The sequence below is a fragment of the Cryptomeria japonica genome, chromosome 6 (genome assembly GCF_030272615.1).
Source record: "Cryptomeria japonica chromosome 6, Sugi_1.0, whole genome shotgun sequence".
Classification (NCBI taxonomy): Eukaryota; Viridiplantae; Streptophyta; class Pinopsida; order Cupressales; family Cupressaceae; genus Cryptomeria; species Cryptomeria japonica.
Genome location: NC_081410.1, coordinates 547,891,758 through 547,919,644, shown reverse-complemented (window position 1 = coordinate 547,919,644; position 27,887 = coordinate 547,891,758). Strand labels below are relative to the sequence as shown.

The following is a 27,887-nucleotide window of genomic DNA, read 5'->3' as shown; positions in this document are numbered from 1 at the left end:
TTGGAAGTAGTACCAGTTCCACCTCTAGCGAGCAAGCGTTCTCTACCAAATCTTCTACTAAGAACTAAGGGAAGGCTCAATCTTCTCAGTCGAAAGGCTCTGGTTCTTCTCAGGACAAGAAGAAGAAGAAAGTTTAGTGCAATTATTGTCATAAGTTTGGTCACATGAAGGCCGAGTGTCGAATTTGATTGGCTTCTGAACAAAAGAAGCAAGGAGGGTCTCAACAAAAGGCAAATGTCACAGAGCACTCTAAGCATAAAGAATCTGCATTTTATGCTTTTATGGCCAAGAGAACAGCAGATCCAGTCCACTCTTCTGCCTGGTATATTGATTCAGGGGCTTCGCAACATTTTACTCATCGTCGGGATTGGTTCATGAAATCTGAACCATTGTCAGATTCAGTAATCTTTGGAGGAGAAGAGTACATAGTTGTTGGTTAGGGCACTGTCCAAATTCACTCAGGAGGTGGAAATTTAATTTTTCTTGATGTCTACTATGTTCTAGGCATGGAACATAACCTTCTCTTCGTCAACCAGATCATGAGGCATTCTCCTCAATTAGATGTTTTCTTCAGTTCGTCCACTTGCAGCATTGTTGATAGGGAGACTTGTACTACAATCGCTATGGGACTCGAGGATCATGGTTTGTATAGACTTGCTGATTCCAATGATTCTCAGGAGCACGCTCTGGCTGCTAGGAGTACATCCATCAGAACACTTTGGCATTAGTGTTATGGGCACTGAAATGTGCACTCTCTCTCAGTTATCTCGAGAGGGTTTGGTTGTTGGTCTACCTGAGATCCAACCTCAAAATCATGGAGTATGTGGAGCCTGTCAAGCTGGGAAGCATCACCGGACACCACTCTCGGATGACGATTCTTGGCGAGCCTCCAAGGTCCTTCAATTGGTTCAGGCTGATGTATGTGGGCCAATGAACACTCCATCTGTTTCTGGGTCCAGGTACTTCTTATTATTTGTTGATGATTTTAGTTGCAAAATGTGGGTGTATTTTTTCAAGAATAAATCAGAGATGTATTCAGTACATTTCAGCAGTGTAAGGCCTTAGTTGAGAAAGAATCCGGTCCTCAGATTGTCACTCTAAGGTCAGATAATGGGGGGGGGAGTTTTGTTCCATTGACTTCTCTACATTTTCTGCTACACATGGCATCAAGCGCCAACTCACCACACCATACACTCCTTAGCAGAATGTTGTAGTTGAACGTCACAATCGCACCATTATTGAAATGGCTCGATCTATGTTGGAGCATCGCAATGTTCCTAAGAAATAATGGGCTGAAGCAGTCTATACTGTAGTCTATCTCTTGAATCGGTCACCTACACATGTTGTTAAGAAGATGACTCCTGAAGAAGCTTGGTCAGGCGCAAGCCTAAAGTGGGCCATTTGAAAGTCTTCGGTTCTACTGCTCATGTGTGGATTCCAGACGCCAAGCGTGCTAAGCTGGACTCAAAGAGTCAAACACTTATGTTTACTGGTTACAACGACAACCACAAGGCCTATAGGTTGATTGATTTGGAGACAGATCGTCTCATTTTTAGTCGTGATGTTGTGGTTGATGAGACTACTGGTCCATTTATGCCTTCTACTACTCCTAGTCCTACGACTCAGTCTGTGAAGACTTCTAATGTTGGAGTTCGTCTTCCTCTTGGTTCCCATGATGGGAGGGCTTCAAAGCATTCTGACTATGAAGATGAGGAATCTACTGATCCTACACCACCTAATTTTTCACACGATTTGCATCTAGATGACTTTGTTCCGGAAACTCCAGGGGATGTTGTTCCTCCAATGCTAGATGTTGGTACTTCTACCCTTAGGCCTAAATGGTGGGCCAAGACAATAGGAGATCTTCGTGAAGATGAGCTTCTTAAGGATATATCAGTTCGTCGAAAGAGAAAGCAGCAAAATACAATCAACTTTGCACTTATGGCCAACATCCACAACATCCATGAGCCCCAGACATATTCCAAGGCTAAAGGCATTCCTGAGTGGGAAAAGGCTATGGAGATAGAATACCATAGTCTTCTGAAGAATAACACTTGGGTTCTTTCTAATTTGCCTCTTGAGAAGAAATCTATCAGCTGTAAATGGGTTTATAAAGTCAAGTATCATGTAGTGGTACTTTGGATAAGTACAAGGCCAGATTGGTTGCTTGGGGATTTACACAGCGGGAGGGCATTGATTATGAAGAGACTTTTGCTCCTACTGCCAAGATGAGTACAATTCATCTTCTTCTCGCTCTTGCAGCTCAGTTTGGATGGAAAGTCCATCAGATGGATGTTAAGAGTGCCTTTCTCAACGGTGAGTTGCAGGAAGAAGTCTACATGACACAACCTCTTGGTTTCAAGGTTGCCGGCAAAGAGCATCAGGTATGTAGGCTTATGAAAGCACTCTATGGATTGAAACAAGCTCCTCGTGCATGGTACTTCAAAATTGATCAGTACTTGGTTGATCATGGTTTTCAGTGCAACCCTTCTGACAGGAATCTGTATGTCAAACACTCTAGTGATGATATTCTCTTTCTTGTGGTCTATGTTGATGAGTTGCTCATTACTGGAAATTCAACACATTTGATTGCCGCAATCAAACAGGATTTGTGTCAAGCTTTTGACATGACAGATTTGGGGCTTCTCCATTACTATTTGGGTAATTGAGGTTTGGCAGACAACTTATAGTATTTTTATCTCTCAATATAAATATGCTCGAAGTCTGCTTGACAAATTTCGGATGCAGGGTTGTAAACCCGCCTCCACACCTATGGAGAAGGGGCTGAAGTTATCAGCCAAGTCTGATTCACCTGCAGTAGATGAAACCAAATTCAGACAACTAGTAGGCAACCTCATCTATCTCATTGCCACTAGAGCTGACATCAGTTTTGTTGTCAACTACATCTCTCACTCCATGACGGCCCCAAAAGTTGATCATTGGATTGCAGCGAAGCTAGTGTTGCGATATGTAAAAGGCACTTCAAACTATGGCATTCTATATAGCAGGTGCAACGATCCAAAGCTGATTGGTTATACTGACTCAGATTGGTCAGGATCAGTGGATGACAAAAAATCCCCTTCTGGGTACGTTTTCAGTTTGGGTATAGGTGTCGTCACTTGGAGCAGCAAGAAGCAACAGGCCGTGGCTCTTTCCTTGACCGAAGCCGAATACCGGGGAACAATCAAGGCCGCATGTGAGGCAGTTTGGCTTCGGAGGATACTCTCTGACAAGCAGATGCCACAAGTAGGTCCTTCTCCCTTGTATACTGATAATCAAGGGGTTTTCAAACTGGCCAAAAATCCAGTCTTCAATGAACGTACCAAGCATAACCAATGGATGTAGTAACAATGAAGCTCGACATGCTTGGTACGTTCATTGTCACTACATCCGTAAGCTAGTAGAAGATGGATCAGTTCAGTTGCAGTATGTTCCGACAGTGGATCAGGCTGCGGATATTCTCACCAAGTCTTTGAGCTCGGATAAGTTTGTAAAATTCAGGGGGCAACTTGGTGTTTTTGATCGATTGACCATTAAGGGTGGGTGTTAGAATAATATTTCTTTATACTGTTAATGGTCAAGTTAGTAGGTATAGGTTGTTAGACATTTTAAATGTCTACAGTTGTAGGTAGTAGGTGACTTCTTTAATACCTACAGTACTGTTATTCCTATATATTGTAATATTTTCTCAGTTAATAGACACTTCAGATTTTTACCAGTGAATCTTTGATTTTCACATGAACTAGATTACTGTGTCTGTGCCTTAGTAGATAGACTGTTAATGCCGTAGCCAAATTTCCAGTGCCTTCCACTATGTGCGGTGTGCCAAATTGATAGGATATCATTGCAAATTACTTCAGACATGTGCATTCACTATCTCATCTTACTTAGACATCCAAATTGATTATCTTTGATATAGATCTCATCAAAACACAAAACATGAAGGATATGAACTTCAGAAGATATGATACAACTATGTACGATAAATATTTACTCCTTGTCTTTCTCATCTGTGCAATGCTGAATCTCTGTCTTCCACATCTCCTCAAGGTTGAACTACACCTTAAAGACAACATGCGGATACCATATCTACACTAAACTCCCCCTTAGTCATGTTATAGGTAATCTGCCCCAATCTCCCTTAGTCATACAAGTGTATCTTTGGCTAGCTTATGAGTGTAACATGGGTCAGCATCAATGACAACATACTGCACCATATCTGCAACAATCTCCCCTTTTGTCATTGATGGCAACACTATTCATACAATGTCTTCTCTCCCGCTTTGATATCGAGGGTAAAGGGTAAGGGGTCTTCATCTGAATTTGCAACAAAAACGTGCTCACCCTAATAGTATCAATCCACTATTTACTCCCCCTGAGAGGTAGCCTATAATTTCCCTTGTAGAATCTGTTAAAGTTTTGTCCTTTTTTGGCGACCAAGGCTGAATCAATAAAGTTACGAGTAGCTCCGCTATCAATTGGCATTGTTATCTTTGTCCTTGCAATACACCACGAACCTTAAAGGAGTTAAATCCTGGAGTTCTGTTTAGAGTGGCAATTGTACCACCCTTCTTTTCTTTAGGTGGAGGCTCCTTTACCTTTAATGGTTCTTTGTTTGTTTCATCTTGTTTGCAGCTTTGATCAGATTTGTCTTCTTCATCACTAGTGGGCACAACCTCAATATAATGAATCTTCCCCTTGCCGAGACATTTATGTCTTGGTTCCCAAGGTTCTTTACAAGTAAAGCAAAGTTTCTTCCTCCTTAGCTCTTGTCTATTTTCTTCATCCATTTTGTTCCTTTTTGGCCATTCCTTTTGGAAAGGTTGTTTTGCTTTGTTCTCTTGAAATGATGACCCGTTTGATGGAGTTTTGTTCTTTGTTGTAGCTGAGTCCGTATTCCTAGCCATCTTAATTGCTTCTTGAAGTGTACTAGGGTTGAGAGCTTTGACCCAACCTCTTAGAGGATCCATTAAACCATCCATAAATAGAAAAATCAACCTCCTTTCAGAACTGTCGGTAACCAGTACGGAAGTCCGCAATATATTCATCAATGGTTCCCCATTGCTTTTATTGTGCCAATTCCTAAAAATGGAGCTTAGGGTCCTTGTTGTCAAACCTTTCTATTAGCTTCTCCATGAACTCCACATATGAAGTAAATTGTTCATGGTCCATGTTGATCATGCGGTGGTGCCACCATTCATTAGCCACCCCATATTCGATTGCTTCGTCCTCCAACATTGGATTAAGTTGAAAGTATGTGTCAACCTTTTGAACCCAAGCACATGCTGTGGTCTTTCCCGAACGATCAAAGTATGGCAAATTAAGCTTACCAATTTTTCTCCTTAGATCATAGTGATGGTCTTTATTACCCCTGTTGGGCAAGTGCCTCATTCTTAGGTCGATGTAGTCTTTGAGGGACATAGTTTGCAGCCCTCTGTCTATCCATTCTTGGTGGAACTGATCTTGTAAATCTACCAATGTAGGTTCATTGCATTGCCTTCTTGATGTTCCACTTTAGGTGGGAAAGTAGGTATCATGGGTCTAGAACTCACTGTAGGAACACAATGATTTAGAGTTCTATTGTTGATTGAATTGTCGTCATTTTCATTGTTGCCTCCATTATTGCCACCTTGGTTATTATTATCGTGATTGTTATTAGTATTTATGATGGTTGCAGTCAACATGTCCAATAATTGTGCCATTCGCTGTTGAGTGGTTCGTTGTTCTGCCATGAATTGATCCATACCGTTTGTAATATCTCCTTTATCCCCCATGTTTATTCCTCTTTGTTCAATACTCAAAGATTCAGGACTGTTAGGGCTGTTATTCAATGATGATCCTTGGTGGATACCAAAGTTATCGGAGGTTGTCTTACCTTCCAGGGCCTTGACAGGCTTCCACTGTCTTCTTATCTTCTCATTATAGTATCTTCTCTCTCTCTCACTCATAAACCTTCACAGAGTGGTAGGTTCACCAGCTCTGATACCACTGTAATGTCCCTTGTAGAACCTCTTAAATTTTGCCTTCAATGTAAAAGATTAAAATGGCCAATATTGCAAAGGAACAAATAGTTCTTAAAGGATTGTATCGAATTATATAAATGGATATTGATATCTACCATGTCACCTTTGTTTATGTTAAAAATAATTACTTGAATTCATTAACAATAGACTTGATTATTGAACAACCTATATATTAATCGAAGAAGGTAGAATGTTATCAACAATGATGCCAACTCCTCTTATAGAAGGAAAGACCAAGTCTGATATGAAATCGGGAGTTCTGTTTGAAGTAATGAAATCTGATTTGATTATTGGTTTGAGGCTGGAAGTTTGACATAATATTAATCGCTGTTCCTGAATTGTATCCTTATGATTGCGTGTTTGTATGTGTAAGAGAGAATGCTTCTATCTGATTGTTGTTTCTGAATAAAACCTTATATTCAAGCAGTATTTCCTTGACGCCTTGTCTGAATATTATCTACATGCTTGTGTGTCCTTAGCCTTGTAATAGATGGTTCATGTGCCACCCTTACCTGAATGGTCCTAGGCTCTAAAGAGCACTTCCGATCTGAGTTCTAATATTCAAATTCACAATTCTTCAATGTCTTCTTGGTGGGCCACAATCCCCCCTTTAGTATCTATTGAATGGACATGATGTGAGGAGTTGTATCACACAATCAGCCATGTCCCTTGTAAACAAACATAATTTATTATGCCCCTTCATCTAATCAGATCTCCTCCTTAACAACATCATCAATGATTTAATTACTCTTGATCGAACTGATTTCTTCCTTCTTGGACAGCGATGGTCTTATTCTTAACGAATTATTGTATAAAACATCCTTGGACTGCTATGCCTTTGGACGATGACATTTTCCTTGGTTGATTAGCTCTAGTGATTGAAGGGGACTATTTCATAGCCTAGCTTACCTCAAAAACTGATATAGGAAAAAGTTTTCAACACTGGTGATATGTACGTGGTGCCCTGCCAAACACCAAAAGCGCACTGCTATAACTCATACTTACTCCCCACATATTCACATGATGACAAAATTGGCCTATCTGCAACAATCTTCCTAATTACTTAGAGGGCAAAATGTTCTTATAGATTACCTTTAGCTGAGCAAGAGTGGTGTCCCAGTGCACCTTTGTAGAGGGCGGAATGTGAATTTGACATTCAAATTGAATATACAGGTCTTCTGCTTCTTCTATAGTAGTTGGTGCCTTCATCCTTTGATCAGCATTTTCTGCCTCAGCCAGGATACCGGTTAAGCATGCCTACCTCAGACTCACAACTTCTCTAAGCTTACCAATGTCTTCTTTGATTTGTTCTTTTTGATCTATAGGCTGCTTCAGCTGAGTATGCAGGTTTTCAATTTGTGCTTTTGTAGCACCATCCTTGTCCTTCATAGGATCATAGATATTTGCCAATTGAGTCATTTGAGTTTCAATAGAGTCTGTCTGATCCTTGGTGCATCTTTGTAGATGCTGGACATCTTAGACAAGACCGATATAGTGCGGTGGCATCATCTTAGCAACTTTTGATGCTTTTTATATTCTCCATCAGAGCATTATGTGCTTTAGCACATCTATCAGTGGCATTAGCTAACCTCTTGCCATTTATCTTACTTATTGCATTTTGCTCTGCCTTCTTCTCAAGATGAGATGAATGTGGCTTGAAAGAATCCAACAGAAGCTTCATTTGTTGTGAGGGAGGCAGAGATGAGTTAGTTTTTATATCAGACAATCTCTCCTAAATTAGTCTTATGGTTTCATCCATTAACTCTGCATTCTCAACATGTTGCTGAAGGGTCTCTTTTCTTGCAAATGAGTAAAAAATATCTCCCAATTGTAGCTTGTGGAGAGGAGATATGTTTGTCAGATCAACTTGTCCACCTACCGTGAGTAGTTATAGCAACTGCAGAGTAATCACCAGTTCATATTGCATTTGTTCTGGCAGAATAGTTCTGATACAATCATCAGGAGAGGAGGATGTTTCCAACCTTTTCTCAGAGCTCTCCCCTGAACTCACATTCATTTGCCCTTTCTCTTGCCCCGAGGTGGTGTCTTTTGGAACACTAACATTTATATCGTTTGTGGCCTGCTCCTCTTGCAGGTTTTGTACATTAGTATCATCTGGAGGAGGCATAGATGATTGTTCATCATTCACTACAAACTTTTTCATTTCATGAAGAATCTTAGTAGTCACATCTTTTGCACATTTACTCTCTGTATGTTCTATAAGCTCTTGAGCTTATCTTTGAGACATTTTCACCTTTTCTTCTTTAGAGGCTGAGGATTAGACTTGTCAAGAGCTTGTTGCCTTATTTCCTCATCATTTTTATTGCTTTTTCTCTCCTCTCTAAGAGCACCATCAAGACTCTCTGGATTTTGGTCTAAGTATCACTCAAGGGCACATTGTACAAGATCAAATACTTAACTATTGCCTTTTCAATAGTTTTCTGGTCTGCTAGCGGTATTTCCGTATAGAGTTCTCTGGTCTCCTTTAGGATCCCATATTGTATAATTCCATTAAGGACTGCATCCAGTTGAAGAGGCTCATGTGAAGGTGCCACCTGAGGAGTTTGCTTGGTTTTCTTTCCTCATGGGTTTCGAGGTGCCTTCTTGTCCTTCTTCTTCTTCTTCTTCTTCTTCTTCTTCTTCCACATCCACTATTTTCTCCTTCTTTAGACTTTTGGCTTGCTGTTTAGGTCTAGCATGAGCTTTTCCTGTTGATTCTTGTTGCGTCAGAGGCTCAGATGTAGTTCTTCTCTGGATGAGGCAGTTTGAGTAGATTCGGATGGCTACAGAGTAGTTCTTCTAGGTCCTTGAGCACTCTTTGGAGGAATTGAGAGAGATGGAGGATTCACCACAGGAGCATCAAAGAGGGTTTTGATGAAATACCCCATAATTTATGCAACATTTTTCTGTTTTTGTTAAGAATTTCCTCCGCACTAATCATATTTCTTTTGTTCCTTATTTCATCATGTGTCCCAAATCTTTTTGTAGTAGGGTCTCTTGGTTTGCTGAGAAATTTATCGGCATAACCAATTATTTTCTATTCTGAGATCTCATAGGGAAATTGTGGAACCCAAACAGTCCTTGGTTCTACAACTTCCATGTAGCAATAGTCTTTATCCACTAAAAATGTAACTTGGCCTTCTTATTTTGTTACCATGCTAGAGGGGATTTTGTATCTAGCTTGCATCTCAGGTTGTAGGGTTTTGAAAAATACCCAGTGCATTTGATTGCAGTTCTTTTCATTCCCAAAACCCCTCATGTGGTTCCTAATTTGGGTGGCAACCAGAAAGGCCTTTTCCCAGATTTTACCCTTAAAGCTAGGAACTTCATTCAAAAAGAGGAATGTAAGACAAATGATCAAGGATTCAAACCTGAAGTAGTACCCGATCTCTTTGGTTCTTTTCAGGTTTTGAAGTAGCGGCTCCCTTGGAAATTCATATAGGTCAAAGCTTGCACCTTCTTTAACCATTTGGTATGCTGTGTGGATTGTGGTACCAGTTGCTGAACCTTCTTTATTTGTGAAGTTTTGTAGGCAATGCACATAGAGGCATACCAGACCCTTGAGTCAGTAATGTCATTTACACTCAAGGTCCTTTTGTCAAACTTGGCCCTTGTCAGTTTTGAAACTGAATCATTTTTAGTGGCTTTCAACACTGGGACAAGTCCGGTGGAGCACAAACTAGTAACGACTCTAATCGCATCCTTGGTGTTCCTATAAGGTTTATCCAGTTAAATGAACTCATCATGAATTCTGCTCAGAACAATTCTTACCCATTCATGGTTGTTGCAGGAATTAGGGCAATTTTTCCACACATCTACTCCTTTTGTTGTCAAATTTGCATATTCTGGTTTGTACAGGCCAAGGTCATCTAGTAGTTCATGTTAGACTGCATTGAACTTTGTATGATTAATTTCATTTAGGGTAGAATGAATGTAGGCCCTCACATCCTCTATATATACCACAAACATTGGAACAAAGGATAATACTCCATCCTCATCATTTTTTGTGGATTTAAACGAAAATTTCTTATGCTTTGGTTGGGGTCTTTCAGCAACATCAATGACTTGTGGAGTTGCCATTGCAATTTCTTTTGAATTCCAAAAACTAAGGTTTGACAAGATTTAGAACAATACCTCTGCAAACAGTTGCTAGGGTTTCATCTTTTGTGTTTGAGATACTTGGATACCTACTTCTCTTCTTAGCTCTAGACTCAATTGCTTGCTTATAAATGAGATCAAATTGATTGGATATGGTCTAAATACCTTTGCATTTGCCCTAACTTTTTGTCATAAATGCTTCTGTCCTTGTTAGGTAGTCTTTTGCCAGATAGCTCTGTGTCGTCCCAGTGATCAATACAGCTACCACAACTCTCCACATAATGTGCTTTTGATCTAACCATTAGAAATTCCTCCACAATCATATACTCTAGATAGGTTGTCTTGAATCTTCATGTATGCTGCACACATTAGTACTTTCATATTAGTCCAGGGGTTGAAAGATCTTGTAGATGATAACTCTCCCTAAATCAATGCTTTAACTTAGTTCATTATGAGGGCTTGTGCACCATGCACAAATACAGTGTCATTCTTCTTCTCATCATCCTACCCTTGTTTCCTTATCCATACTTATGTAGTTTCCTTCTTTTGCTTATTCAAGGTCTCCTTGTCCTAAGTAGGCAGTTTCATAGAACCACTCCTGCAAAAATTTGCTATATGCCCAAGGTTGTTGCATTTGTAGTCTAGACTAAAGTTATTTCTCCTTACTTTAGTTCTACAATCTACTGCCTTATGTCCAAACTTATTGCATGCATAGCAGTAACCATGAAAGGAATATGAAGTTATAGCATTATATCTTTGAGACACGAATGATTTCTTACTTATGTTTTCATTTCTTCTTGCTTTAGCTCTACAATCAATAGCCTTATGATCAAAATTGTTGCAAGAGTAACAATAACCATGAAATGATTGAGAGTACCTGGAAGTAGCAGCTTGTGTAGGGAAAGATTTCTTGAAGTCCTTCATCTGATTGCTGGTTTTTGTATGACCATCATTCAATTTCTGCTTGTCATCTTTGGTATTCTTAGAGACCTCAACACAAACTTCATTCTTCTTTATCTCGGAGGTGTTAGAAGCATTTGATATTGAGTTGTGACTCTTTTCAAATCCAAGACCACCCTTATCCTTCTGGGAGTTTTGGCTATTAATTATCTCATCAAGGATATTGGTGCTTTTCTTGAGTTTTAGGCCTTTATCAACTTGATCCTTTACTTTTTCTAGTTCTTTCCTTAGGATGACAATCTCTTCCACAAATTTTGAGCATTCAATTGATTTGTCATTAAGCTTAGAATTCAAGAAATCTTCAATTCTCTTTCCTTCTTCAACTTGAACTTTAGTCTGGTGATTGTTTCATTTGATTCTTTGAGTTTGATTTTAAGCTTTCCATTTTCTTTGCTTGCTGCATCTAGATCTTCTAGAGCAGATATGAGTTCTCCTTTATAATCAACTTCACAACCATCTTCATTGAAGTCAAACATGTCTTTATCATCTTCTAGAGGATTAGACAGGACCTTAGATCCCATGTCTTCCACTCCAAGATCTACCTTAGCTGTTAGGTTGTTCAAAGGAACCTTGCTCTGATACCAATTCTTAAACACACATGACTACTGAGAGGGTGGGGGGGTGAATCATTACTTAGTCAATTTCTTAATTTGATCAACATCCATTTATCAAAAGTAACTATCTACTTGCAAGAAGGAAAACACAAGAGCACACAACCATATCGCCAGATTTATGTGGAAAACCCAAGGGAAAAACCACGATGTGAAAGCTGCTTGGAGCTACTATCTAAATCCAGCCTCACAATAATATGAAACAGTGTTACAACTTTGTTTTAGGGCTGCAGTCCAAGGAAGATACAACTCCTTGATACAATTTTAGTACAACTTTGTTTTAGGGCATCAACTCAAGGAAGCAACAACTCCCTGAAATACAATATTGGAACAAAGGAATGATTATGATTGATGGCTTTACTCAATTTATCGATCAACAGTTTTTTCTGTTTTGCACCTTTTAACAATCTTCATATTCTTTATATACACATCCTCCGCAATCTTCAAAACATCAACTAAGTCGGCTTCAGGATGAAGTATAGATGAGATACATATGGATCTCACTAGTTGGCCACTTAGTATACCCTCCGCAAGTAATCAAAATATCAATTAGGTCGGCTGTAAATAAAACATGTAGTGCATTGCTTGTCGGCCACAAAACAACCATACCAAGAGAGGTAACTTGCCGCGGTGCAAGACAAGATTCAACTGGGCCCAAACACATCTGAATGCAAACTCTCAAAGTGGCACGGGCACAAAGAAACATGGCGCAAACATGAAAACAATGCCCTGTCAGCCCATTGTCCATTAGACACGTTGAGAAACAATACTGAATTGTTTTGTGGTTTCGGAAGGAGACGAATATCACTATATGGATCAAGATGCATACACTTTTAGTCTTTTACTCTTTTCAAACAACTCTGCATACATCCTTTTCAATATTTGATTGATACATGCTCGTGCAAGTGCATAACCACTTGTACAAGTGAAGATAACACATACCAGGCAAACTGTGTCACTTTGACACTGTGAATGCTGAGCATGTGGTACACCAAATCATCTGGAACTTGGATAGTGCATACCGTAGACATCCATGAGCTTGTCCTCAAAACCGCATGACCATGTCAATTAGTACGGAGGAATGCAGAGCATTTTGTCTTGACCTCTAAGACGCTTTACTCTGCCTTGGCATAGTCTAGTACAAACATCTTTGACTTTCTTTGCGGAAGAGGTTGTGACATGAAACTCTGAATATAACATCTCTGTAGCTCAACAAACTTAACTCTTGAATCGCACGACAATATCTTGCTATGCAGAGGAGTGCGGACCGGATTATATGTCTCTGCCTTAGTACATAATCTGTTAATGCCTTGGCCAAATTTCCTGTGTCTTACCAATATGTGCGGTGTGCCAAATTGACAGGATATCACTGCAAATTCCTTCAGACACATGTAGTCACTGCTATATCTTACTAAGACATCCAAATTGATTATCGTTGATATAGATCTCATCAAAACACTAACTCATCAAGGATACACAGTATGGATATGCACTTTAGAAGATATGGTACAACTTTTTACAGTAAATATTTAATCCTTGTGTTCCTCATCACTGCAATGCTGAATCTTTGTCTTCCACATCTCCAAGGTTGAACTACACCTTAAAGATAACATGCGGATCCATATCTGCACTAAAATCCCCCTTAGTCATGTCATAGGTTGTCTGCCCCAATCTCCCTTAGTCATACAAGTGATCTTTGGTTAGCATATGAGTGTAACATAGGTTGACATCAATGATAACATACTACACCATATCTGCAACATTGTAGAAATGCTAAATGAAGTCCACAATGTTGTATGAGATTGGACAGGTGTTAGAGAAGGCTTATAATGCATTTGAAGGCTCAAATTGAGCAATTAACTTGAAAGTCTTGTAGGATGATAGTGGATATGAAGAGACACAGCCTTCCTCTTTTGGAAATTTTCTGCATTGGGTTTCTGTATGATAAATTCTTGTGTGAATCTCCCTTTTTTATTTGTGTTTGCTTGCTTATTTTCTATGTATCCAACTACTTTACTTTCTAAAGTACTTAGCAAAGTAACTCTTTGATATATTAAGCTGATTACAAGCATAATACTTGTTTCATAACAGCAGATAGGAGTAGTTCTAATTTCATATACAATCTAAAAAACAACTTCACTCTTTAGCATACCATTGTCAATTTCAAGGGTCACATGTTGATAGTTGCATAATAGGTGTGTGAAATCTAATGTACAAGCATTGTAAGCTTGTATGTGGGTGTGTATACAAGTGCCATTTTAATATAAAATATAGATGACATTTATATTTGTAGCAAACATAAAATTGCAACTTCATAAATGCTGATTCCAATAGTTTAGAGCATTGGATCAGCACATAAATAGGAAAAAATCTGTGTTGGTGAATTGTGTCGGAATAGGTTTAACTCGTGACTTGTGAAAGTGTGTTGCTAAAACATTTTAGACTTGTGTGTTTATTTGGCTTCATTTTTTATCATTGACAAGGAGGTGCAGGTTATTTTGTTGCATAGCTCAACTATGGGCAATGCTATGAATCAAACAAGGTTTCAAGAGCTTGATGAAATAATCAACAAATTAAAATTAAGTGTAAAGAAATAAGAATGATTGTGCAGAACTTTCTGGAAGAAAAATCAGGAGTTACAAGGCACATTGGCAAGCCATTCATGTTTCATAGAGGAGATGCAGCAATACGTATGATGCAACATGTGGCATATCTAGAAAACTTTCAATGGTAAAGCTGTTTTTGTGCGTGTTTTGTCATGGTCATTCAGTCAATTAATCAACTAAAGCTGACTGCCATAGTGTGCCGTGTCATTGATCCTGTTTCAAGCTAGGTTTGTCTTTCATGGGTGTTGAATGGGCAGTTTGCCAATCATCTTCTGCAGGAAAAGATCAGTTTGTAAGTGACAGCAAAAACTCATGAGGGATAACCTGCTTTAATAAGAGTAACAAAGGAAAGAAAAAAGAAGCAATGGTCATGTATTTATATGATTAGTTTGTCATTCCTTGCTCATTCATCTGCTGGCAGCATTTCATGGCAGAGTGATGGACGGTTTAAGTAACAAAAGAACATTATATAGGTGCCTGGCCTGGTCAAGTCAGGTGTTTATGTGGCAGGCCAGACTGCAGGGCATGCCTAGGAGTAATATGATTGTGTTTTTGGGGCAGAAACATTAAAAGAGGGCACCTGGACAGAGATTAGGTCACAGAGATGTATTTAATGGTGCCTAGATGTTTCGTAAATGTCTTAATTGGTGAAGATGACTAAAGCAGGTTCTAAACTGAGTGTTAAGTGATGGATGTAGCTGAAAAGCATGCCTCGGAGATAGGGTTTGATAAACTATTGAGCATAAGGAGTGCCAGTTCTCCTAGGAGAATTGTGATGCCATATAAGTGGCAAAGGCTGCTCAAAAGCACACCTAGAGGTTAGCAACCTGAATTTGAGTGAGAAGTTCCATAGAAAAGTGTGCTTGGGGTTGTGGTAAGTGACAGCAGCAGAAGATTGGCATGCAGGGGAGCAATATCAATCTATTAAGTGTTGAAGATGCCTAATTTAGACACTTAAGCAGTGAAAACAACCATCTTAAGTGAGAAAAAAATAAGTCAAATAAGTGCCTAAAACCAATTTTTAGTGGCAAAACAAGTAAAAGGTGCACTTAAGTCATCATTGAAATCTGTTGAGTGAGAAGGGGGAGCATTGAGTGCACCTAGTTTTAAAATGTGAGGTTTAAAATGTCATGAGCAAGCAAATTGAAGCACTTGAGAGGCAAGATAAAGAATTTAAGTTACAAGACATAAAAAAAGAGTGCCTAGGATCAATTTCAAGTGGTAAGGTTAACTTACAAATGATGCAAAGGTAGATAACAATTTCACACAGTAAGGTGGGGATTGATAAGGTACAACTTAATTTCCTCCAAATCTTCTAAGATCCTTTCAATGCTAATGTGATATGCAAAAGAACTTAACAATAAACAACAGATTAAACACTAGATTTTCAATTATGTTAATTCTTCCCAGATTTGAACTGAAAGCTCAACTAGATGGGTGCCTTATCCATTACAGAATCTTGAATCTTTCAACCCCTCCTGATAACAACCTAAACAATACCTCAATGGTTAATTAATCATTATTGCATTAAAGTAATGTAACCTGCTGCTGGCCAACGATGTTATTCTTCTTACAAATCCTTAATACAACAACAATATTCTCAAATATTTAACTGAAAGCAAAATTATTCGATTCTTTGAACAGAAGCTATCAATTAAACATTCATTACAGCAAATGTGCAATGAAGACCTCAATAATACTTGATTATATTGATAAAAAAACTCTACATTACATTAGAGGAGACAATATTGTGACATGCTATTCATAAATTCCACAATTGAATTGTGTGTTATTATCACAAAGAAGATTACAACACTCTCTTTTTGAACTGCTAAAGACTACCAAAATAACCGACCTACCCATCGAAAATTACAATTCCCTAGATTCAGATTCCTTTACAAAGAAACATAAGTCCCTTAAATAGCAGAGTGAGCACACAAGCTCCAGAATGAAGTCACATGACTCGTGATTGTTTACATTTACTTTTCAATTTTCAAATTCATTTAAAAAACAAGTGGGACTGAGCCTGTTACAAGATATGATTCCTTTTTCAAAAGACTTGTTGAGGCGGTTGAAATTGTTGGAAAGGATTGAAGTTGATGCCGACAACTCCACAAAAGCCAAAAATCAGACCAAAAACTGTTATACCGTTGGAACAGTTGAAATCATTGGAAAGGATTGAAGTTGATGCTGACAACTCCACAAAAGCCAAAAATTGTTATACCGTTGGAGAACCACTGAAGATTAAAAAACCATGTCAGCTGCTGAATAGGATGCTGATTGTAGAAGCCTGATGACCAATTGAAATGCAAAATTTGTATCTATCATATGCATTTTTTCAACTATACTGCAATATACTCCTTGGATGGATACCTGTGAGATAGAAATTGATTTACTTTAGCCATATGATCTGTATGCTCTTCATTTATCAATTTCTTTGTCACCTCCACAAATCTAATCATATTCAAGCTTAAAAGCTTGTCCAGGCTAGAATTCAATACCTCCATGTTTACTTTGCTGTCCTTATAAATTTACCTGAAACGTGGGAGGTAGAATTTTGCTATTATCAGCTCTCCATGCTATACAAGTTTTTATCTTTCCCCCATTTGTCAGTATAGGAGGCATTTGACTTACCTCCAATTCCTCAAAAGCACTTAATTTCCTCTTTAAACTGTCTTGAAAATCACTGTGGGAGGAAAGGATATCCTCTAATGAATCAAATTTTGTAATAATACTAGAGATGCAGCTACAACCTTGAATATCTAACATTGCAAATCTAATAAGAATTCTAATCAATGCTACCCTAAGTCCCAGTTCGGTGAATATCATGCTACAAATTCGAATTTCACCGAATTTTAAAGTTGAAATTCGAGTTGAAGTTCGTACGGGAAAAATATAACTTCTTTTCCTTAAAAAACATCTCTGAAACACTTTTTAGGGTTTCGGCAGTAATTTTTCAGGTTTTTTTTGCGTATTTTCTTCACAAAAATGTTTTCACTGCCCATTAAACTAGAGTAGTCACAATCTGTAAAGATTCATTTCTTTTACAAAGCACGAAACCGTGCGATGCCTGCGGTTCTGCCCGGTGATTGCAATAGTTTAATTCGATGCCTCCACTTCTGCCCGGTGATTGCTGCAACTCCATTTTCACGCAACGCTTTTGACCTCTGCAAACACTACCGTGATGCGGTCTGCCGTTATTTTTTTCCTTGCATTCAATTTTTTTAAGTTTAATTTTAGGTTTGTGAAAAGGTTTTAAATTTTTAATATTAATATTAAATAATATATTTTTTTAAATTGTTATATAATCAAATGAAATTAAACCGTTATAATATTCAGTCTAGTTTCATTTAATTATATAAGAGTTTAAAAATTTATATTATTAAACCAAAACATATAAATATATTATAAATATAAGTTTATAAATTTATTCTGTTAAACTGTTAAACTATATTTCTGTTGAACTGTTAAACTATATTAATATATGATATAATATTATTATAATATAATTTAGAAGCTGCTATAAAATTATAAATTATATGTTTATAAAATTTATTGAATACAATATCTATATTTAAAAAAGAAAAATTTATATAAGGCGAATTTAATGTCGAATTTTTACCCTTGCTGAATTCATTTGAATTTTATGGTTGCCAAATTCGAATTCGAATTTGAATGTTGTGACTTAGATGCTACCCCTGGAGTCCATGCGATTCAGAGGCATTGTGACTTGTTTCTTGCCTTAACAAGTTTTGTAAATGTGTTCCTTAGGGTGTTGTAACTATCCTACACCACCTGGGCCCTAACAAGTTATCAACCAAATCTGAAACTTTCTTGTCTCCTTCCTCCCTTGCATTCTTCTCAGTTTCCTTGCTCTTTTTGGATTCCTCCAATTTCTTAATTTCATCATTAAGGGCTTCCAACTCTTGGGACGAAGTACCTGATGTAGCTGGTTGGGAAGAGGAAGGAACATAGGCAGTGGCATGTGGGGAAGACAGACCACCACATTATTGTATAATTGCAGTAGCTTTGTGTTCTTTGGCGTCTTGTCAAAGTCAGCCTGGAGCTTTTTGGCTGCTGCTTCATTAAACATTGCAGTGTTTACTGCCAATGCTGTTGCCTGGGGTGCAGATGTATCCCCTAGTCTCTTGACAATAAGATTGCTTGTTAGTTCTCCCTTTTTCTTAGTGATTTGTGGCCTTTCATCTTCTGGATACATTTACCAGATTGCAAGTACCTCATACTAAGCACTAAAACCAGACCCAAAATATATTTCCTGTGCTTGTTCCTCAAATGACAAAGCTGGTAAATCTGAAGTCTCTCTCTTGATGGTATCTAGCACAATAGGTGATGAAAGATCCCATCCTTCCAACAGCAAGCATCCACTTCCCCTGACAATCTTCCTTGTTTCCTCTGGGGACATCTTAGATATATTAAAATTCACTTCCTCCGGTAATTTTGCTAGATCACTTGACTCCTCCTGTGATGCCATTGCCATTCTCTACCTTTGCAACTTAGCATATTGTTACTTTTTGGTGTTTAGCACAAAATATTTAAACTCCCTAGATTGGACAAACTTATCATCTGACATGAATGTAGAACATGGTAGTGCCCTAACATCAATAATATCATCCCGTCCTATCTCAAATTTTATTATCTTGTCTGAAGGCTGAGCCTCAACCATAACTCTAGGGGGAGAGCATATGGATTGCCTTATTTCTTCAATGTCAGACACATCATCATCAAGATACTCAACCAAAGGTTGAGGGGGAACTTGCTATAATGGCACTGCCATTTGTGGAGATGTGGTGGAGCTTCTTGGGCAACAAGCTGAGGCTTGTCCATTGCTAATCTTGGCATATTAGCGACTATGTTATCAACATTATAAATAATGACCCCGATCTTGAGGACTAGGTCGTTCAGTTTGTGTGGGCACCTTTATAAGAGGGATCAATTCTCTTCCTTTTCTCCTTTGCTATCTGAATTCTGACCCATGCCTCCCTTCTTCTCCTGTACTTCTCAAGATTCATTTTGTAAGGTTACAACTAGGAGTATATTTAACTCCAATCCCTCTTTTGCAGTAATCTAAAAATTAAAGAACACAATGTTTGCCAGCAAGAATAAGCCTGCCTTGACATTTCTCAAATGAGTCTTATCTGACTCGTTTATTTTCTATATGATTTCCAAAAAGGCAACTCTGTTTGACACACTCCTAGGTAAATTGTGGGGTGCAATAGGTGCACCATAAGCTCTGATAATAGTGCAATTGGAGTGGAAGAACCAATCATCCCAGTTGTGTGCCCGACTCCAAGCTCAGGTTGCTCTTCAAGATGCCTCAAAATTCTTCTTACCATCTTAGATAGCCTCCAATTGATTCAATATCTCAAATTCTTCATCACCATATTGACAAAGGATTCCTCAAAGATGATGTAATTTGATTTGTCACAATGTATGTCCCAAAGATACATCCACTCTTGGATTGGCAACTGGTGATTTTGCTCATCTTGCATTCTCAACTGCACCTGTGGGCCCAAACCTTTCTCCCATTATACAACAGGATCTGACAATGTAAGGAATACCATTTGAAGTGCACAATTCTACCATCTTGCTTGATATCCATAAGGGCCTTATGAATCCCATCTGATATGAATGAAGCATAATCATAATTTGTGTTTGTATAGGCATGTTGGACATTTGCAGCTAATACCATCAAATGCTCAGGCATTTGAGTCCTCACATCTACTCCCAAGACTTGGCATACAACAAAATAGGTCTTAATGAAGTAGCCTTCAAAATAGTTAAAGGGCTCAATTTCACCCCTTTCAAATCTTACTACTTTCTCACCTTTTCCTTTCCTTCTATGATTATGAAGCCACTTTATTCTGTAGCCGCCTTGATCCCTAGCATACTCCCTTCTTAATGATCCAAAGTTGATGTGGACATGGGCATTTGTGTTCAACATGAAAACCTCACATATAGAACCTCTGTCAAATCCAACTAGAATAACACCCTTTTCATTATAGATAGCTCTTTTATTAGGGTTGTATTTTTTGGCAAATGCTCTAACCAAGTCTACATTGATAATGACACCATACTCTAGCCATACTCTTGTTCTATGCATACCTGAAAAGATTTCATCCATTAACTGGAAGTACTACATCTTTTCAAACATTTGCTTTGTTCACCAACCTATCATATGATATCCTTGAACCTTGGGCATGATTTGCCCTTTTTGAGGAACCGAGCAATTGTGCAAGAACATCTTTGTCTAAAATCCTCTTTATATTTCTTGAGGTTTTGGCCATGTTTCGAGGGCTAGGGTTTAAACCTATAGAAAACTACGGCTCTTGGAAAATTCTGATAATTCCTCCACTTTCTACTACAAAGTTAAACGAATTTTATGGCCATCAAATAATTCTTCTTTCTTACTGGCACCAAATCAAAAACCCAGGTGGAATGTCTGATAGGCTTTATTATTCCATCATCAGCTTATCTTATCGTTAGTTTTGTAGAATCAAATGTGAAAAAGATGCTATTTTTGCGGTGCCACTTGATAAAACCAAATACAACCTTTGAAATAGTACAAATTTTTTTGACATAGAGATCATCAAAAAGTTGAGAGTTTTTTTCACTTGCTAGTTATATGTTGAAGGCCTATAGTTTGCTAAACTAAACATCATTCGAAAACATTATTAATATTAAAACTAAAGTCATATTTTCTATTTTTAATTTGCAAAAATCTATAGACCCTATTTAGAGCGACTATTTTTTTTTTTCAATCAATCAAAAAGGTAAATGATTTGGTTTCATTAAATACAAAACTCTTGTAATCCCATTTACAAATGCTATCAATATATTTTATCCTCATTACAGAATTTTTTTATGAGAATTCTCTATTTGCACAAAAAACATAGATGGAAGTACAAGGAAGACATATCAATTTAGTTGGATGTGTTGAGAAAGATGAGTAAGACAAGGAAGGCATACTTGAATCCTTAAATATCTTGAAACTGAAATGCTTTGAGTACCTGAGCTTGAATATCCTGACTTGTTGCTGACAATCTCACAAGTTTTTTGCATCCCAGGCCCTAAAATCACAGTTGTGGTTTCAAACAGGTTGCACAACTGAGTATTTAAGATTTTGGTTAGTTTCTAGTGTTAGGTTTTCATGGCATTGTTTTAGGTTTTACACGATTTTTTGCGATTTAAATGCAAAAAAAATCGTTGAAGATCACATTTTTTTGTGGTCAACAGGTTTTTTGAAAATCACGATTTTCCTAGGGAAAAATCACCCAATGCGCTATTCAATTAAAATCGCTATTTTTGCTTCTTTGATATCGTCAAGGAAAGTAGTACGATCTAATCGGTTTAACTCCGTTCCTTAGTTGACATCTCTGGTCTTCTTTTGTTATAATTTCATTTCCGAATAAAGATATATTTAACTCCTATATCTGGTATACATTGTCATCTTTCTTGTTAATTCATGTATTCATTTTATCAGATAGAGCAGTAAACAATCAACATCCATTGAACATAGAAATCCTTAGTAATCAAAGTTTTGAAAGTCATGTCTCTTCCAAAGCAAGTGGTCATGTTGAGGATGTCAACACTTCCCCTAGGTGCTTCCCTCCTCCATCATCCCACTGCAAGTAGGTTGATGCTCCTCCATTCAAGTTAGTCCCCACTCCCCTTCGTCTCCTCTCCAAATAGACCAATCTTTGGAAGAAAAAGAGAGAGAAAGACCCTAATAGAGGAAGTACACCAAGAAGTAATGGGTCCTATGCACAAGGCCATATTTAGGCTAGACAATAGATTGTCTAAACATCATAAGAAAGAGCGTGGGCATTCTCTTATTAGTGATGAGTCTAGCATTCATCCCAACCAAAGTGTTCTAGCTACCATGATACATCTCTAAGGGATCTTTCTCTTCTACATAGCCATTGGGAACCTTATCTTTGTTCTAGGAACCAAAGTAGTGCTTCTCCATAGAGAGATCAAACTTAATGTATGAGGTGCATTTAACAACTTATCGGTCATGTTTATTACTTATTATCATAGGAGTCCTAAACTGCTTACATGCTTTATGAATGTCTCTATTTATGAAGGAAAAGATGATTGTCATTAGGAACATTGTAATCCTTGAGACCCTAATTATCAAGGTCTTCCTTCTCTCAATGAGCCTAGATATCGTAGGAATCATCCTTCTCTTGGATGCAAGAGGAGATGTTCTCCTAGACAGTTAGGGAAGGATGCTTCGCATATGGTGAACGTCAATGCTATATTACCACTAGTTATTTTTAGTTGTCAATATTCAGCCATTGAGAAATCACAATCTCTTTATCAGATATGTGATGAACATGAATACTATATTACCACTCCAGTGATCAAATTGTTGATCCATGTGGAGATATTAGTGAAGTAGCGTAAGATCTTGATGGAATATTCCACCATATATCTTTAGCTGTCAATATTCAGCCATTGAAGAATCTCAATTTCTCTGTTGGAATCCCCTTGGGGTCTGTTGTGCCTTTGTTTGGAGCAAAGAGTTATCATTTTCAATGAGCTTGTGCTTGCCAAGAAAATTCCTCTGCAAGATGCTTGTAGGGTTCTTTGTACATATTATGTCTTTAACAATGGGCCCTTATTGAGCTCTAATCTGTTGATGCTCGTTGACCTTGATACCCTCCATGTTTAGGCTCACTCCCCCCCATTACATAAAAGCATCAATTAAAGATAACGACTTTAAATGTTACATTGCTAATGAAAGGGCAACTCTAAATATTATGCACATAAGGTTATTTATAGCCTTTGGAGTCAACTGCAAGTAACTTCATCAATCCTTTCAAAATTCTTCTGGTTTTTACAACAATTCAATCCACCTTGTGGGAACTATCAATTCCAATACCAAATACAGGTCTAAAACTATTGAGGTTGAGGTCAATGTGACTTTATCTTACAACCTTATCTTTAGGTGGCCTTAGACGGCCACCATGAAACTGTCAAGCTATATCTCCTTGAGGATGAGAATTTGCGTTTAGTGCTTATGAAAAGCATTTGACATCCCTAAAGATCCTCTCTGCTCTCACGCTTATAAGGAAGCTTTAACCACTTCTGCATGTGCCTCTTCTAGCCAATCATTCTTTGCAAGTATCTTTGATTATCTTCCCATTACTCATATGCGTAGTTAAAAAACTTGGACTCGGCAAGCTCAAAATTTTTAAAAAACTCGGGAAAAAACTCGGCAATAACTCGGTAACTTTATCGAACAATTGAAAATACAGTCATATAATCATATTACATTTTAACTAGTTATTCAGTCATATAATCATATTACATTTTTATTCGCACTCAAAAACCAGATGAAAACCTTGGTGCATCCCGTCTCATGGCCAAAAAATAGAAGTTGCGAATCAAATTTGTAATTCCTGACGAGTTTTTTTCGAGAAATAGGGTTTAACCTGCGAGATTTCGCGAGTATTTCCTCAAAAACGCTGCGTGTTTTTATAGAAACTCGGAGCCGAGTTTAATGGTGAGTGACTCGGCTAGGGTTTTGATTTTCATCTATGACTACCAAGGTTTTCCTCTGTCATGAATACAATCACACTTATCAGAAGTGCCGACCTCAAACTTTGAAAATTTCACCAGCCTTTGTCCATTGTAAGTGGTTAATAAAGTTCTCATTTTCAACAAAGACCACAAATGAAAGGTATATTAGTTTCTACACAATTTGGCTCTCCAGTCATTATAGAAATTTTGGAAAACAATGCTTATAACCATGGTCTAGGGGAAATATAAAATTGAACAATGGGAAAAGTAGCAGGACAGTTTTTGTAGTGGTATCGTAGAGCTAGCCAAGTATGAAGTTGTAGTCTACGATGAGGAAAACTTGCTTTCTACTACTTTTCCCATGATGATCCCTCATGACAGGAGCTACCATTATGAAGACTGCTCTTGGGGAATGGGATAGCATGAAGCGCGAGGAGCCTGCACTACCACCAGATACATAGCTCCAGAGGCACAGCTACATGACATCGAACATGTTAAATCTTTAGGTAGGAGATGTTGACATGGTTCTTTGGGAGTTGGTCTTCAAAAGAGGCAAGGCTATAAACATAATTACCTGGAGATGTGGAGGAACTGGCACAGGGACACATCGTTTACCTGCAGGGCCATTTGACATATGACTTATAGTGATAGTTCTCAATGATTCCAAGAACCAAACATTTTGGAAGAAATATAGAAGTTCTGTTTGTTGGAGATAATATGTAATATGGTCGATGTGCTTCAAGCCTTCATGTATAAGCAGATGAGATATGTCAAACCACAATGTTATTATTATAAATATGATTGTCACGTATCTTCTATTTCTTTTGGTTTAGATGTATAAGCAAATTAGTGGTCACTGGTGTTCTTCGAGTCATATGCAGTTCTTTTCTCCAATTTAATTGCTGTTCTGCAGATCTAACATTTGGTTCCCTGATTTTGAATCTTAATGGGTTGCTGTTGATGCACTCCTTTCTAAAAGGTCTTGTGATATATTAGCCTGTTTTCAATAGAGAACCATCATGGTTGGGACTCATTTGATCATGGTTGGGACTCATTTGAGGCTTTTGACCCCCACTCCCCTCCCCTCTATAGGCTCCCTACTTCCCACTCAACTCAACAGGATCATCTTACCTTTTTCTTCAATCGATTAATGATATATCTTTAACCAGTCTAAATTTGTTATAGCCTTTTGAACCACATCTGTTTCAGCACAAAAGTTCCATTTCAACTTATCGGGTTTGGGTGCAAATCCTATCTATTTGAACTCTCTATGATCCGTCTTCCACTTAGTGCAATGTTTTCCAATCCCTGGATTCTTATTGCTCGATTAAACTGACTTATTCTGAATTTTTGTAAATATAATTCAAGGATATTATGTGGAGTGGATGATTTTCACGGAGTATATGTGGTGGATGCAGCATGCTAGAAAGGAAATTGGGATCTGGTCGACCAAGTCTACACCCTGGCACTGTGTTGGTGGCTACTGCTGCAATGTCTTCCTCTTTTTTCTTTGGTTCTGTTGTGAGTATTTTACCTTTTATTCAGTTTCAAACTTTCATATGCTGGCGTTTGCATTGTAACATTTAAATTTGTTTGACTATTTTTCTTTAATGCAAACCCTTGTTTGTTTATTTCTTAGGTGCTCCTTTATGAGCATAAAAGGTGTAGTGGCTCCCGAGGACTTATTTTGAATATGCCACTTGAGGTCAGAGCAACCTGTGTGTCAGGATTTACTTCTTTTATTTTACAGCACCATTCTTACTGTGAAATGCTATTGCTGCTCACATAGAAATAAATTTAAGCAGTGATGGACAACATTCATCTTTGAAGTACTATGCTGATATGTCAATAGCCTACTAAACTTTTTGAATCTCATGATGTAATATAATGCTGTCTATGTATATTGTCTGTGCCAGAAAGAGAGAGTTTTTGATTGGGAAGTCAAGTCTCTACGAAGTAGGCATATTGGTGCACTTTCTAGGCATGTAGAACATGGAGCTGGTGGGCCTGTGGCACCAAATGACTGGATGGTTTTACATAAATGTGCTTGTTGTAAAACATCAACACCAAAACACTTGTGCAATCAGTCTCTTGGTAAAGAGAAACCATTTACAAGGGACTGGGGACTAGAACTATTGCCGGGAGTTTTTCTTGGAAGAGATCTTTCACCTGTGCTTCACTTTGCAAAAGAAGAAACCCTGGTAATTACACATCAAATACTTCATGGTCATGCCGAGTGGTTTGTGGGTCAGCTGGGTAGTGAAGTAAAGAGAGGGTTTTGGCTCGCCAAGTCAAATGCATCTGAAGCATTGCTTTCAAATTCTCCACAAGAGCTTTGGCAAGCCTTGATTAATGAGTAACCATTCATATATTCCTTTCTTGTAGGTATTGTTTTTCTTGTCTAATAAATTCCAATTGTTAGTAGTTTTATTTTTGTAAATGTGACTGCCATTGTCACCTTTCTGGAAGCTGAGAAAGCATAAATGAAAAAATGTATGAACAGCAATTTATTGTTTCGGTGTAAATATAACTACACATTTCTTTTTATCACATTGGCAGCGGTAAGAGTTTTTTCATTTGTCAGTGTTGGCAACGAGCTGGACCTTTCTTTATTTTTCTCTGTTTCTTTCTTTTGGTCATTGAGCATCTCCTCTTTCCATATTGATGAGAAAAATACTTTGAAGGTACTAGAGAGTGTCTTATTATGCTGCACAATGTTGTCGCATGGATTTGCATATAGAGTGTTATGGCAGCCATATTCACAGGAAATATGGAAGATGGGCTTGTTGAAGACGGGGGACTATCTAGGATGTTTAGAGTATTAACAAAGCAAATTTATATGTAAATAGGAATTTTTAGTTAAACTCCCAATGAAACAAATCCCTTAGAGAGACTGTGAATAACCATTCTTCATTTGGGCTTATATGCCAAGGTCCGAAGGGGCAATATTCTGCCAAATTTCTACTAGGATTGTACCCAACCTCATCCAACAAGCACAGTTGCAACAAACTTATGGCACTACAGATATAGAAAAAAATGGATAAGTAATGCTTCTCAAGGAAGTTTCTTGTGGGAGGAAGTACACACAAATGTGTACAGCATTTAAGAATGTGCACGAGTCTGTGACTCGCGCACAATATTTAACGAAATAAAGTACCTCGTGTGTGTGTTTCATCATGTACTTCCTCAGATTAAGCTATCATTAATTTTTGTTGTGTAAAAAGTTTAAAATTTTCATTTTTATCTTTTGGCATAAGAAATGTAACAAACTTGTATGGTAAAACCTTTCTTCAAGTTAGAAGGGAAGTTCATTTGTTGAATAATCTAAATTAAATAGTAGAACTTAAAAGACATGAGCTCTAGCTTTTCTGTAATTTGTACGAGATAAATATATTTGGGTCTTGATCACATATTATAAACAAATAGAAAGCATTGCCTGTCTTTTGTTCTTGAGTACGGACACATAATAAATACAAGGTTTTATATTTTTTTGATTGATACAAATGATCTGTAGGCAACTTAATACTCACAAAAACTCAATTTGAATTGAATACGATAGACAAGGCTTTATAAATTGAAAATAAAAATAGAATATAAAGCTATAAATGCTCATGTTAATAAATATTGCAATACAAACTTACAACAACCACTAGTTTCTTTTCAACAAGCCAAAGACAAATCAACATGACTGAATACAAAATTTTGCATGGTTAAATATAAAATATGTATGTATTTTAGTTCTTATGTTAAAATGAGTTGCTTGCAATTCAAATAAGCCCTAAATACAAAGTTGTTTGTTCATAATAAAAGTTTTAAAGGCTTGAGAATATTTTTCAGAAGATAATCTCATATTAGCAATACACTTATGAGTAGCCGGTACTAAAATTAGCTAGTTTGATAGTTCGCTCCGCAATGATTATAATGTAGCACATTTTCTTTGATCACGATGGACCCTTACAAGAAATTTGAAGCCTTGCCAATTCATGACAACCTCCATAAAATATAATCTCCAAATGATCTTTCTAGTTGGAAAGTCGATCTTT

The 27,887-nt window shown here is 37.6% G+C and overlaps 1 protein-coding gene across 1 annotated transcript in view; it reads left to right on the top strand.

Moving 5' to 3' along the window:
* LOC131073032 (uncharacterized) overlaps nucleotides 1-26,391 on the top strand; it is a 55,777-nt gene extending 29,386 nt beyond the window's left edge. The window contains exons 6-8 of the mRNA XM_058009386.2: nucleotides 25,263-25,365; nucleotides 25,484-25,549; nucleotides 25,761-26,391. Coding sequence (XP_057865369.1) covers nucleotides 25,263-25,365; nucleotides 25,484-25,549; nucleotides 25,761-26,204 — 613 coding nt within the window. The 3' untranslated portion in view covers nucleotides 26,205-26,391. The remainder of the gene's footprint in view (nucleotides 1-25,262; nucleotides 25,366-25,483; nucleotides 25,550-25,760) is intronic.
* The last annotated feature ends 1,496 nt before the right edge of the window (nucleotides 26,392-27,887 follow it).